The sequence below is a fragment of the Ranitomeya imitator genome, chromosome 3 (assembly GCF_032444005.1).
Source record: "Ranitomeya imitator isolate aRanImi1 chromosome 3, aRanImi1.pri, whole genome shotgun sequence".
Lineage (NCBI taxonomy): Eukaryota > Metazoa > Chordata > Amphibia > Anura > Dendrobatidae > Ranitomeya > Ranitomeya imitator.
This window is the reverse complement of record NC_091284.1, coordinates 828125661-828140556: the sequence shown is the minus strand read 5'-3', so window position 1 is coordinate 828140556 and position 14896 is coordinate 828125661. Positions and strand designations below refer to the sequence as shown.

The 14896-nt window shown below is 46.4% G+C and overlaps 1 protein-coding gene across 1 annotated transcript; it reads left to right on the top strand.

Annotated features, from left to right (window-relative positions):
* The first annotated feature begins 7562 nt into the window (after positions 1-7562).
* On the top strand, positions 7563-8627 carry LOC138671811 (odorant receptor 131-2-like). Its single transcript, XM_069759948.1, has one exon. The coding sequence runs from the start codon at positions 7563-7565 to the stop codon at positions 8625-8627; it is 1065 nt and encodes a 354-aa protein (XP_069616049.1).
* Positions 8628-14896: the final 6269 nt, after the last annotated feature.

Below are 14896 nucleotides of genomic sequence, written 5' to 3'. Positions count from 1 at the left end.
GAGGAAAAGTAGTCTGAGGAAGTTTTTTTTTTTTTTTTTTCTCTCCTCTGAGGTTGCTGCCTAGCCTTAATTGCAGCCTGGCTGATTTTTTTTTTCCTCCTCTTAATCCTTGAATGGCTCTGACCTTAGCTGTTCATCATGGACGTCCAGAGTTTAGCTTCCAGCTTGAATAATCTTGCTGCTAAGGTTCAAAATATACAAGATTTTGTTGTACATGCTCCTATGTCTGAACCTAGAATTCCTATTCCAGAGTTCTTTGCTGGAGATAGAGCTAGTTTTCTGAATTTTAGGAACAATTGCAAGCTGTTCCTTTCTTTGAAATCTCGCTCTTCTGGAGACCCTGCTCAGCAGGTTAAGATTATTATATCTTTCCTGCGGGGTGACCCTCAAAATTGGGCATTTGCATTGGCACCAGGGGATCCTGCGTTGCTTAATGTGGATGCGTTTTTTCTGGCATTGGGTTTGCTCTATGAGGAACCTAACCAGGAGATTCAGGCTGAAAAAGCTTTATTAGCTCTCTCTCAGGGGCAAGATGAAGCAGAAATATATTGTCAAAAATTTCGGAAATGGTCAGTGCTTACTCAGTGGAATGAGTGCGCCCTGGCTGCAAAGTTCAGAGATGGCCTTTCTGAGGCCATTAAAGATGTTATGGTGGGGTTCCCTGCGCCTACGGGTCTGAATGAGTCTATGACTATGGCTATTCAGATTGATCGGTGTTTACGGGAGCGCAAACATGTGCACCATTTGGCGGTGTCTTCTGAACAGGCACTTGAGACAATGCAATGTGATAGAGTTCAGTCTAGAAGTGAACGGCAAAACTATAGGCGGAAAAATGGATTGTGTTTTTATTGTGGTGATTCAGCTCATGTTATATCAGCATGCTCTAAACGCACAAAAAAGGTTGATAAGTCTGTTGCCATTAGTACGTTACAGTCTAAGTTCATTCTGTCTGTGACTCTGATTTGCTCATTATCATCCATTTCCGTCGATGCCTATGTAGATTCAGGCGCTGCCCTGAGTCTTATGGATTGGTCATTTGCCAAGCGATGTGGGTTTAGTCTTGAGCCTCTGGAAGTCCCTATTCCTTTGCAGGGAATTGACTCTACACCTTTAGCTATGAATAAACCTCAGTACTGGACACAAGTGACCATGCGTATGACTCCCGTTCATCAGGAGGTGATTCGCTTCCTGGTATTGTATAATTTACATGATGTTCTAGTACTTGGTCTGCCATGGTTACAAACTCATAATCCAGTCCTTGACTGGAAAACAATGTCTGTGTTAAGCTGGGGATGTCAGGGAGTTCATGATGATGCACCTCCGATTTCTATCGCTTCATCTACTCCTTCTGAGGTTCCTGTATTTTTGTCTGATTATCGGAATGTTTTTGAGGAGCCTAAGCTCAGTTCGCTTCCTCCTCACAGGGATTGCGATTGTGCTATAGATTTAATTCCTGTTAGTAAATTTCCTAAAGGTCGTTTGTTCAATCTGTCAGTGCCAGAGCATACTGCTATGCGGGATTATGTTAAGGAGTCCTTGGAAAAGGGACATATCCGTCCATCTTCGTCCCCTTTGGGAGCAGGTTTTTTTTTCGTGGCCAAAAAAGATGGGTCCTTGAGGCCTTGTATAGATTATTATGATGGAATATAGGCTGAACTGGATGGACAAATGTCTTTTTTCGGCCTTACTAACTATGTTACTATGTTACTATGTTACTATATTATCGTCTTTTGAATAAGATTACCGTAAAATATCAGTATCCTTTGCCTTTGTTGACTGATTTGTTTGCTCGCATTAAGGGGGCTAAATGGTTCACTAAGATTGATCTACGGGGTGCGTATAATCTTATACGAATAAAGCAAGGTGATGAGTGGAAAACCGCATTTAATACGCCTGAGGGCCATTTTGAGTATTTGGTAATGCCTTTCGGACTTTCTAATGCTCCTTCAGTCTTCCAGTCCTTTATGCACGATATTTTCCGTGAATATCTGGATAAATTTATGATTGTGCATTTGGATGATATTTTGGTTTTTTCTGATGACTGGGAGTCTCATGTTCAGCAGGTCAGGAAGGTGTTTCAGGTCCTGCGGGCTAATTCCTTGTTTGTAAAGGGCTCAAAGTGTCTCTTTGGAGTCCAGAAGATTTCTTTCTTGGGATCCATCTCAATAGTAGAAGGGGAAAAAATATACCCCGTCAAGGTTCGGGCTATTTGTGACTGGACCCAGCCTGCATCTCTTAAGAGTCTGCAGAAGTTCTTGGGCTTTGCTAATTTCTATCGTCGTTTTATAACTAATTTTTCTAGTGTTGTTAAGCCTTTGACGGATTTGACTAAGAAGGGTGCTGATGTTGCTGATTGGTCTCCTGCGGCTGTGGAGGCCTTTCAGGAACTTAAACGCCGGTTTTCTTCTGCTCCTGTGTTGCGTCAGCCTGATGTTTCGCTTCCTTTCCAAGTTGAGGTTGATGCTTCCGAGATTGGAGCGGGGGCGGTTTTGTCACAGAGAAGCTCCGATTGCTCGGTGATGAAGCCATGTGCGTTCTTTTCTAGAAAATTTTCACCCGCTGAGCGGAATTATGATGTGGGTAATCGGGAACTTTTGGCCATGAAGTGGGCATTTGGGGAGTGGCGTCATTGGCTGGAGGGTGCTAGACATCGTGTGGTGGTCTTGACTGATCACAAAAATCTGATTTACCTTGAGTCTGCCAGGCGTCTGAATCCTAGACAGGCTCGTTGGTCACTGTTTTTCTCTTGTTTCAATTTTGTGGTTTCATACCTGCCAGGTTCAAAGAATGTGAAGGCGGATGCTCTTTCTAGGAGTTTTGTGCCTGACTCCCCTGGAAATTCTGAGCCCACTGGTATCCTTAGGGATGGGGTGATTTTGTCGGCCGTCTTCCCAGACTTGCGACGTGCTTTGCAGGAGTTTCAGGCGGGTAAACCTGATCGTTGTCCGCCTGAGAGACTGTTTGTTCCGGATAGTTGGACCAGTAGAGTCATCTCCGAGGTCCATTCTTCTACGTTGGCAGGTCATCCTGGAATATTTGGTACTAGAGACTTGGTGGCCAGGTCTTTTTGGTGGCCTTCCTTGTCAAGGGATGTGCGTTCTTTTGTGCAGTCTTGTGAGGTTTGTGCTCGGGCTAAGCCTTGCTGTTCTCGAGCCAGTGGATTGTTGTCACCTTTGCCTATCCCAAAGAGGCCTTGGACGCACATTTCCATGGACTTTATTTCGGATCTCCCTGTCTCTCAAAAAATGTCCGTCATCTGGGTTGTGTGTGACCGCTTTTCTAAAATGGTTCATCTTGTACCCTTGCCTAAGTTGCCTTCCTCCTCTGAGTTGGTCCCTCTGTTTTTCCAGAACGTGGTTCGTTTGCATGGGATTCCGGAGAACATCGTTTCTGACAGGGGATCCCAGTTTGTGTCTAGATTTTGGCGGACGTTCTGTGCTAAGATGGGCATTGATTTGTCCTTTTCGTCTGCATTCCACCCTCAGATGAATGGCCAGACAGAGCGAACTAATCAGACCTTGGAAACTTATTTGAGGTGTTTTGTTTCTGCTGATCAGGATGACTGGGTTACCTTTTTGCCGCTGGCCGAGTTTCGGGCTCGTTCTGCTACCTTGGTTTCTCCTTTCTTTTGTAATTTGGGGTTTCATCCTCGTTTTTCCTCTGGTCAGGTGGAGCCTTCTGATTGTCCTGGAGTGGACATCGTGGTGGATGGGTTGCATCGGATTTGGAGTCATGTGGTGGACAATTTGAAGTTGTCCCAGGAGAAGGCTCAGCAGTTTGCTAATCGCCGTCGCCGCGTGGGTCCTCGACTTCGTGTTGGGGACTTGGTGTGGTTGTCTTCTCGTTTTGTTCCTATGAAGGTCTCTTCTCCTAAGTTCAAGCCTCGGTTCATCGGTCCTTATAGGATCTTGGAAATTCTTAACCCTGTGTCGTTTCGTTTGGATCTCCCGGCATCGTTTGCTATTCATAATGTGTTCCATCGGTCGTTGTTGCGGAGGTATGAGGTACCTGTTGTTCCTTCGCTTGAGCCTCCTGCTCCGGTGCTGGTGGAGGGAGAATTGGAGTATGTTGTGGAGAAGATCTTGGATTCTCGTGTTTCCAGACGGAAACTCCAATATTTGGTCAAGTGGAAGGGTTATGGTCAGGAGGATAATTCTTGGGTGGTTGCCTCTGATGTTCATGCTGATGATTTGGTCCGCGCTTTTCATAGGGCTCATCCTGGTCGCCCTGGTGGTTCTCATGAGGGTTCGGTGACCCCTCCTCAAGGGGGGATACTGTTGTGAGTTCTGTTTTTGGGCTCCCTCTGGTGGTTACTGATGGTACTGGGTGATTTGTGTTCTGCTGTCTCTGGTGTCCACCTGTTCTATTAGGATTTGGGAGTTTCCTATTTAACCGGGCTTTCTTGTCATTTCCCCGCCGGCTATCAAGGTTATCAGAGTGTTTTGTTACCTCAGCTTCTGGCTTCAGTAATCTTCAGGACAAGCTAAGTTTTTGATTTTCTTGTTCCACGTTTTGCTTTATTTTTGTCTTGTCCAGCTTGCATGTAATTGTTTCTTTGCTGCTGGTTGCTCTAGTGGGCTGTAATTGCTCCTCATGTTCCATGAGTTGGAACATGAGTTCAAGTAATTACAGGATGGTTTTTTGAAGGGTTTTTTGCTGACCGCGCAGTTTACTTTTGTATCCTCTGCTATCTAGTTTTAGCGGGCCTCATTTTGCTGAATCTGTTTTCATACTGTGTATGTGCCTTCCTCTCATTTTACCGTCATTATATGTGGGGGGCTGCTATTTCTGTGGGGTATTTCTCTGGAGGCAAGAGAGGTCTGTGTTTCTTCTAATAGGGGAAGTTAGATCTTCGGCTGGTGCGAGACGTCTAGGATCAACGTAAGCACATTCCCCGGCTATTGTTATTTGTGTGTTCAGGTTTAGGGTCGCGGTCAGCTCAGGTTCCATCACCCTAGAGCTCGTTGGTGCTTGTCCTTTTGTGATTCTCTGCCATTGGAATCATGACAATCGTCTCAGTTAATTGCACCAAGATCCTCTCTCATCCGTTGGAAATTTGCCCTCCTGAAGTTTAGTGTCCTTGTAACCCCTCTATTACAAATCTTTTTAAAGGATACACGAAAACTTATTATTTTGTGATCGCTATTTCCCAAGTAACCCCCAACCCTTATATTTGCTATGCGGTCTGGCCTGTTGGTTAATATTAGGTCTAGTAGTGCCCCCCTTCTTGTTGGTTCCTGAACCAGTTGTGAAAGGTAATTGTCTCTCATAGTTGTCAAAAACTGATTACCTTTGCTGGAACTGCAGGTTTCTGTTCCCCAATCTATTTCAGGGTAGTTGAAGTCCCCCATAATAATGACTTCTCCTTGAGTCGCAGCTTCATCTATTTGCTTTACGAAGATATTCTCCATTGCTTCCATTATTTTTGGAGATTTATAACAAACCCCTATAAGTAATTTATTATTTTTCCCCCTCCCCTTATCTCCACCCACATGGATTCTACATTTTCATTAAATTCACCTATATTATCACGCAGGATGGGTTTTAAGGACGATTTTACATATAGACACACCCCTCCCCCTCGCTTATCTGTACGGTCATTTCTGAACAGACTATAGCCCTGCAAGTTAACAGCCCAGTCATGGCTCTCATCCAGCCACGTTTCAGATATCCCCACCATGTCATAATTATGCTCCAACAACATTAGTTCTAATTCGTCCATTTTGTTGGCGAGGCTTCTGGCATTAGTATACATGCACTTTATGTTCCTCTCTGTACTTCTATTTCTTAAATTATTAACTGTTCTAACCCCACCCCCCATGCCACCGCTACCCCCAACTTCCTTATTTGTGCCCAGGTTTCTATCTGCACTATCTTCCCCTCCTATGAAATGAATACCCTCCCCCCCAATCCCTAGTTTAAACAATCCTCCAACCTTCTAGCCATTTTCTCCCCCCAGCACAGCTGCACCTTCCCCATTGAGGTGCAGCCCGTCCCTAGCGTAGAGCCTGTAGCCAACTGAGAAGTCGGCCCAGTTCTGCAGGAACCCAAACCCCTCCTTCCTACACCAATTCTTGAGCCACTTATTAACCTCCCTAATCTCCCGTTGCCTCTCTGGTGTGGCACGTGGTACCGGCAGTATTTCGGAAAATACCACGTTGGAGGTCCTTGCTTTCAGCTTCCAGCCTAATTCCCTGAAATCATCTTTAAGGACCTTCCACCTATCTCTAACTTTGTCATTTGTGCCAATGTGCACCATGACCGCTGGGTCCTCACCAGCCCCTCCCAGTAATCTGTCCACCCGATCAGCGATGTGTTGGACTTGAGCGCCAGGTAGGCAGCACACCGTTCGACGATCCCTGTCTTTGTGACAGATTGCCCTATCTGTTCTCCTAATAATTGAGTCCCCCACTACTAGCACCTGTCTGGCCTGCCCTGTTCTCCTCTTTCCCTCCTTACTGGAGCAATCACTCCTCCGGCTTTCAGAGGACATGCCTGTCTGCAGCAGTGCTACCCCTGTACTGGCACCCCCCTCATCTGCCAACTTAGCAAACTTATTGGGGTGTTCCAGATCAGGACTAGCCTCCCTGGCACTCTTCCCTCTACCCCACTTCCTAACGGTCACCCAGCTTGCTACTTCATCGTCCTGCAGCTCCATCCTACCATCCCCCCCTCATCTATCCCATTGAGCGTCTGCTCCGTGAGCAGAAGACTCCTCTCCATATTGTCTATGGATCTCAGTGTTGGCAGATGCACATTTAGATCCAGAATCTGGGTTTCCAAATGCACAACGTGCTCACATCTCGCACAGCAGTATGCACCCTCGATCGGCTGCTCAAGGATTGCATACATGTGGCAAGATGTGCACTGGATGGCATTAACAATAGTGGAGCACATTTCCTAATGGGGATTGCACCAGACAGAAAAGTTAAATTAAAAAAAATAAAAAATAAATACAAAGTATTAATAAAATACAGACAGTAATTCCTCTCTTGGAAACTCCCTGATTCCAAAGTCACTGAATCACAAGTCACACTTACCGCCGTTCACACTTATGCTCAGCTCACACTCAGCTCGCTCACACTCGCTATGCTGAAGATTTATAGATTTATTTTTTTTCTCTAGTTCCCTTAACAGCAATCAACCTTGCTGTTCAAATGCACCTCCAAAAAGGAAGTGCAATTGGAATAAAACTTGCAGCATTTTTGGTGAATTCGGTGCAGTCAGAGGTCCTTACCAGAATACATTCCTAGGTCTACAATGTGCTGACGTTAGGTCATATACAGGAGTGCCCTATTTGGAAACATCCGCTATCAGCCAGAATAATGAGCTGCTCTATGAGAGTCCTTTCTGGCAAACTTGAGCCATCCATCCTGGAAAAAGAAGCATGTCTTGGCAAAATAAGCTGTTTTTTTATGTGCTCGGAGATGATTCCACAACAATCGACTACTCCTTTTATACCTTTTCTCACGTTATGCCTCTGTAGCACCTCTAAGCTGAAGGAAGCTATTATGGCAACCAAATATGAGACCATACTACCATATTTCCTATGAATTGTAGGAATGTCAGTTTGGTTAAAAGAAGGTTCGGCACAAGAGAAGTCAGATATTTATGAATTCTTCACATCTGAAAAGCTTAATCTTGTCACTTTCTTATTTCCTATCAGTGTTAGATCCCATAGAAGAATTGCCGTCATCCAGTTTCCAATGGTGAATTTTACATCTATCCCTAGGAATGATTCCGCAATGTCCATTTATATTGAATGGGTTCATGCGGTCACCCGAACTGTTCTTGTTGTTTTCAATCTTCTATTTTTCACCTTCTTCCTGTACATCATCTCTGTTCTTCTGAAGGTCTTCTTCTCCAATCCTCACATCTGGGAGAAGTCTCGTTACATCCTCTTTGTCCACATGCTCATCAATGATACATTGTATCTGGCTCTTGGAAATTTCCTTCTATTGTCTACCAATTATTCTGTATCCCTCCCGGTGCCGGTATGTTTCATGCTACACACCTTGGTCGCTTGCTCCTTTCGAGTGACTCCATACAACCTGGCCGTCATGTCTCTAGAACGTTACGTCGCCATATGTTTCCCCTTAAGACATCTAGAGTTTTGCACGGCAAAAAAAGCTCGTTCTATGATTCTCGTAATCTGGGTCATAGGAGTTTGTCCGAGTATTGCCGACCTGACTGTGATAATGTACTCGATTGAAGTAAGTTTTTTGTCATTGTATGTGTCTTGTGATGCTTCACTATTGGCTTTAACTCCCCAACAAAATGTAATAAAGTCCATCATCAATATCTTCAGCTTCGCCGTGGTCGCATTAATCATTGCATTTACTTACATTAAAGTAATGCTGGTTGCCAGGAAGATCGGATCTGGTGGGTCATCCGCCCTTAAAGCCAGAAAAACTGTGATGCTCCACGCCTTCCAGCTCATATTATGTTTGGTCTCCTTCATCTCCACCATCACCGAGACCGTATTTATCAAAAATATTAGTTACTTACTCATCTCAAACTTTCTTATATTCACGTGTTTCCCAAGGCTTCTTAGTCCGGTCATTTATGGGGTAAGAGATGAAGTTTTTCGTAAATATATCAAGAAATTATACTTAATAAAATACTGAATTTATTGGAAGAGAATAACTTGTGCCTGTCATTCATTATGAGGTATCCAATGCTATAGTTTCATTTAATAAACTGATGTATAAATCACCACGTCTCTATATTATTTTTGTGTTTGAACAGTCTAGAACAAAATGTATAAGTCCTTCACTAGAGCATCTACTGCTTGGATCTAATCTGCTCGTCCGTCTACTGCCTATAAGTTAAGATAATATTTACTTCTCAGGAGATTTCCAAGGAAGTTTTGGTGAAATAAAAAACATAAACTCCAGGGGCAGAACTGCAAAATGTGACCGCTCTTACAGTACAGAGCTCTATAGTGTGACCGCTCTTACAGTACAGAGCTCTATAGTGTGACCGCTCTTACAGTACAGAGCTCTATAGTGTGACGCTCTTACAGTACAGAGCTCTATAGTGTGACCGCTCTTACAGTACAGAGCTCTATAGTGTGACCGCTCTTACAGTACAGAGCTCTATAGTGTGACCGCTCTTACAGTACAGAGCTCTATAGTGTGACCGCTCTTACAGTACAGAGCTCTATAGTGTGACCGCTCTTACAGTACAGAGCTCTATAGTGTGACCGCTCTTACAGTACAGAGCTCTATAGTGTGACCGCTCTTACAGTACAGAGCTCTATAGTGTGACCGCTCTTACAGTACAGAGCTCTATAGTGTGACCGCTCTTACAGTACAGAGCTATATAGTGTGACCACTCTTACAGTACAGAGCTCTATAGTGTGACCGCTCTTACAGTACAGAGCTCTATACTGTGACCGCTCTTACAGTACAGAGCTCTATAGTGTGACCGCTCTTACAGTACAGAGCTCTATAGTGTGACCGCTTTTACAGTACAGAGCTCTATAGTGTAACCGCTCTTACAGTACAGAGCTCTATAGTGTGACAGCTCTTACAGTACAGAGCTATATAGTGTGACCACTCTTACAGTACACAGCTCTATAGTGTAACCGCTTTTACAGTACAGAGCTCTATAGTGTAACCGCTCTTACAGTACAGAGCTCTATAGTGTGACCGCTCTTACAGTACAGAGCTCTATAGTGTGACCGCTCTTACAGTACAGATCTCTATAGTGTGACCGCTCTTACAGTACAGAGCTCTATAGTGTGACCGCTCTTACAGTACAGAGCTCTATAGTGTGACCGCTCTTACAGTACAGAGCTCTATAGTGTGACCGCTCTTACAGTACAGAGCTCTATAGTGTGACCGCTCTTACAGTACAGAGCTCTATAGTGTGACCGCTCTTACAGTACAGAGCTCTATAGTGTGACCGCTCTTACAGTACAGAGCTCTATAGTGTGACCGCTCTTACAGTACAGAGCTCTATAGTGTGACCGCTCTTACAGTACAGAGCTCTATAGTGTGACCGCTTTTACAGTACAGAGCTCTATAGTGTAACCGCTCTTACAGTACAGAGCTCTATAGTGTGACCGCTCTTACAGTACAGAGGTCTATAGTGTGACCGCTTTTACAGTACAGAGCTCTATAGTGTAACCGCTCTTACAGTACAGAGCTCTATAGTGTAACCGCTCTTACAGTACAGAGCTCTATAGTGTGACCGCTCTTACAGTACAGAGGTCTATAGTGTGACCGCTCTTACAGTACAGAGCTATATAGTGTGACCACTCTTACAGTACACAGCTCTATAGTGTGACCGCTTTTACAGTACAGAGCTCTATAGTGTAACCGCTCTTACAGTACAGAGCTCTATAGTGTGACCGCTCTTACAGTACAGAGCTCTATAGTGTGACCGCTCTTACAGTACAGAGCTCTATAGTGTGACCGATCTTACAGTACAGAGCTCTATAGTGTGACCGCTCTTACAGTACAGAGCTCTATAGTGTGACCGATCTTACAGTACAGAGCTCTATAGTGTGACCGCTCTTACAGTACAGAGCTATATAGTGTGACCGATCTTACAGTACAGAGCTCTATAGTGTGACCGCTCTTACAGTACAGAGCTCTATAGTGTGACCGATCTTACAGTACAGAGCTCTATAGTGTGACCGCTCTTACAGTACAGAGCTATATAGTGTGACCACTCTTACAGTACAGAGCTCTATAGTGTGACCTCTCTTACAGTACAGAGCTATATAGTGTGACCGCTCTTACAGTACAGAGCTCTATAGTGTGACCGCTCTTGCAGTACAGAGCTCTATAGTGTGACCGATCTTACAGTACAGAGCTCTATAGTGTGACCGCTCTTACAGTACAGAGCTATATAGTGTGACAGCTCTTACAGTACAGAGCTATATAGTGTGACCACTCTGTTAGGAGTCGAGTTTCCTCTGCTGCACAGGGGGAATCTCGATCCGTCTCCGCTGCGGTCTCCCATTCTTCTCCAGCTGCAGTGGAGTCTGCTCAGCAGGGACGTCGATCCCAGCGTCTCGCTCAGTCTGACTCTGTGCGAAGAGTTACTGCTGCTTTTCCTGCTTCTGCCATTGAAGCCAGTGCTGGGCAGCGGCGAGTGGACGTTTCTGGATCTAAGTCCTGCTTTTCTCTGTCTGAGCATGCCCAGGGCAGGATCTCCCGTTGGAGATCGAGGGTCACATGCTCAGGTACTGCAGCACATCCCATTGGTCCTTTTGGCAGTTCCTGAAAGGGCAAAACTTCTGTAGCTATTTCCTGTGCTGCAGCTATATAAACTGCGCATGACCGCATGGCCATGCGCTAGTATTGTCTTGTAAATATGTGTGTGTGTTGTGAGTGAAAGTCGCTCTTTAAATAACCCTCCCTATTGAATGATTGTTCGCGGAAGGTGTATGTTTGCTATCTAGCGCCCGACTTATTCAACAGCACGTAACACAGATTACAGCTACCATTTGCTATGTCCGCCTGTACGGCGCCGTGCGCTTGCTCTGCGCTTTCCTGACCCAAGCCTGGGTGGTTAGTGGCGTCCGTCAGTGCGGCACCGCACGCACTCTTGTGCCTTTATATTATTATTTAGTTTCCTTACACACCCAGTTGCGGTGTTGTGCCAGCAAGTGTCTAATCGGACTTCAATCCTGTGTTGGGGTTGTGTTCGCTGACTTCTTGCTCGCGCTCTATGTGCGGTACCGTGGTCCTGTTACGCAACAAGATCGCTTGCTTCACGCATGGTGAAGTTAACCCGTGCGTGTATACTTATAGTACCGCCATATAGTCCGTCTTACTAGCAGCAGGGTTTTTACCTGCACGGTGGACCCCGGACTGCTCCAATTGTTGGCATTGACTCAGGGCTCGTCCTTGGTCAGTCATTTTGCCATCCACTTCCGCACCTTAGCATCTGAGCTGGAGTGGTCGGATAAAGCCCTCATTCCAATATTTTGGAGGGGGCTGGCTGACCACGTTAAGGATGCCCTGGCCACTAGGGAGATTCCCGCCACACTGGAGGAATTAATAACTCTATCCACTCGTATTGATCTCCGTTTTCACGAGCGGAGGTTAGAGTGAGCCCAGTGTAGGCAGAGGTTTCGGCTGGCTCCCACCTTCGCCAAACCTTTGGAATCTCCAGACCAGGCTCCTGAGCCCCATGAGCCTGTGGTAGAGTCAAGAGCGGGATCTAAGTCCCGGACCGCTCGTGCACTCCAGATTTGTCATCTTTGCCAACAGACAGGACATCTTGCCTCCAGATGTCTCCAGCGGTCGTGGAAACGTCAGCGTCTAGTGGTAGTTGGTGGAGGTGCACTAGACACGGCGACGTTTGCCTCCAAATTGTCCTTTAAGGGGACAATAACATTGGGCTCATCCTCTCACTCGGTAGAACTCTGCGTGGATTCTGGGGCGGAGGGCAATTTTATGTCTTCAGCCTTCGCCCAACGTCACGCAATTCCTCTGGTCATGCTATCTCAACCAGTAACGGTACGAGTGGTGAATGGGTCGACACTGCCCGCACAGATTACACATCAAACTATCCCTTTTACTCTGTCCATGTCACCATCTCATCAGGAGATTATATCTCTACTCGTCATTCCTGAGGGAATTGATGAGGTTCTCTTGGGGATACCTTGGTTACGGTACCCCTCTCCTCACATCGAGTGGTCCTCAGGCAGAATTCTGGGATGGGGTGAATCTTGTGGGAACAGGTGTCATCGAGAGTGCGTTCAGGTTGCTACTACAGAGGTACCCGCAGATCTTTCCTCTCTCCCCAAGCAATATTGGTCTTATGCAGACGTGTTCTCCAAAAAGGCAGCGGAGACCCTTCCGCCCCATCGCCCCTATGACTGTCCTATTGATCTCTTGCCTGGTGCTGAGCCTCCCCGGGGTCGAGTCTATCCATTATCTCTCCCGGAAATGGAGGCAATGTCTCAGTACATTCAAGAGAATCTGGCAAGAGGGTTCATCAGGAAGTCAGTGTCACCTGCTGGGGCAGGATTCTTTTTCGTGCAGAAGAAGAATGGAGAACTACGTCCATGCATAGACTACAGGGGTCTTAATGCTATCACAGTTAAGAACAAGTACCCTTTGCCTTTGATATCTGAGCTTTTCGATAGGCTTCGGGGAGCTAGAGTGTTTACTAAACTAGATCTGCGGGGTGCTTATAACCTGATTCGCATCCGTGAGGGGGACGAATGGAAAACGGCATTTAACACCAGAGATGGGCACTATGAGTATCTGGTGATGCCCTTCGGGCTCTGTAATGCACCTGCCGTTTTCCAAGACTTTGTCAACGACATCTTGCGGGATATGCTTTCCACCTCGGTTGTAGTCTATCTGGATGATATTCTCATCTTTTCTCCAGATATTGGCAGAGTCTTCGACCTCCTACGGGCAAACTCTCTTTATGCGAAGTTGGAGAAGTGTGTGTTTGAGCAGGAGTCCTTACCTTTCCTGGGCTATATCATCTCCGCCCAGGGATTGGCTATGGATCCTGCCAAACTACAGGCTGTGATGGACTGGCAAGAGCCCCATTCTCTTAAAGCGGTGCAGCGCTTTATGGGGTTCATAAACTATTACCGCCAGTTCATTCCCCACTTCTCAATTCTGGTAGCTCCCTTGGTAGCCCTCACCAAGAAGGGAGCGAATCCCAAATTGTGGTCGGAAGAGGTCTCCAAGGCCTTCACTTCTATTAAGTCCCACTTTGCTAGCGCTCCCATCTTACATCGTCCTGATGTGGATAAGCCATTCCTAATGGAGGTGGATGCCTCGTCCGTTGGTGCTGGAGCAGTCCTCTATCAAAAGGATGCTCAAGGTCGGAAGCATCCATGCTTCTTCTTCTCTAAGACCTTCACGCCAGCGGAGAGAAACTACTCCATCGGGGACAGGGAGTTGCTAGCAATGAAGTTGGCCTTTTCGGAGTGGAGACACCTTCTGGAAGGTGCGCGGTTTCCCTTCCAAGTTTACACGGACCACAAAAATTTGGTCTATTTGCAAACAGCCCAGCGGCTAAATTCTCACCAGGCCAGATGGTCCCTGTTCTTCTCCCAGTTCCACTTTTCCCTTCATTATCTCGCCGGGGAGAAGAATATCCGTGCTGACGCTCTCTCTCGCTCCCTTATGTCAACTGAGGAGGAGGAAGAGGAGCCTCGGCTTATTGTCCCTTCCGAGAGCCTGAGAACCGTAGCGCCGGTTTCGCTAGAGTCTGTGCCTCCGGGCAAGACTTTTGTGCCCATTAATTTGCGACCGGAGGTTCTCTCTTGGGCTCATTCGTCCAGGGTGGGTGGACACTTTGGGACAAAGAGGACATCTGAGCTACTGGCGAGGACGTACTGGTGGCCGCATATGGTCCGGGATGTCAGGGATTATATTCTGGCGTGTGTCTCCTGCGCCAAAAACAAATCTCCGCGTCAAAGGCCAGCTGGGTTGCTCTATCCCTTGCCGGTGGCAGATAGGCCCTGGGAGATGGTCGGGATGGACTTTGTTGTGGGTTTATCCAAGTCTCGCGGCTGTACCATCATTTGGGTCATCACCGATCATTTCTCGAAAATGGTGCATTTGGAGCCGCTACCACGGTTACCTTCTGCACGGGCCTTGGCTGCGTTGTTCATTAAGCACATCTTCCGCCTACATGGTATGCCTGACAAAATTGTCAGTGACCGGGGTCCCCAGTTTGTGTCTCGGTTCTGGAGAGAGCTTTGTCGTCTTCTCAGTATTGAGTTGAATCTCTCTTCCGCTTATCATCCCGAGACGAATGGGTTGGTAGAGAGGGCCAACCAGACCTTGGTCACATACCTGCGACATTTTGTTTCAGCCAGGCAGGATGACTGGGCATCCTTTCTATCATGGGCAGAGTTTGCACTGAACAACGCCGTAGCCGACTCCACTGGACAAACCCCATT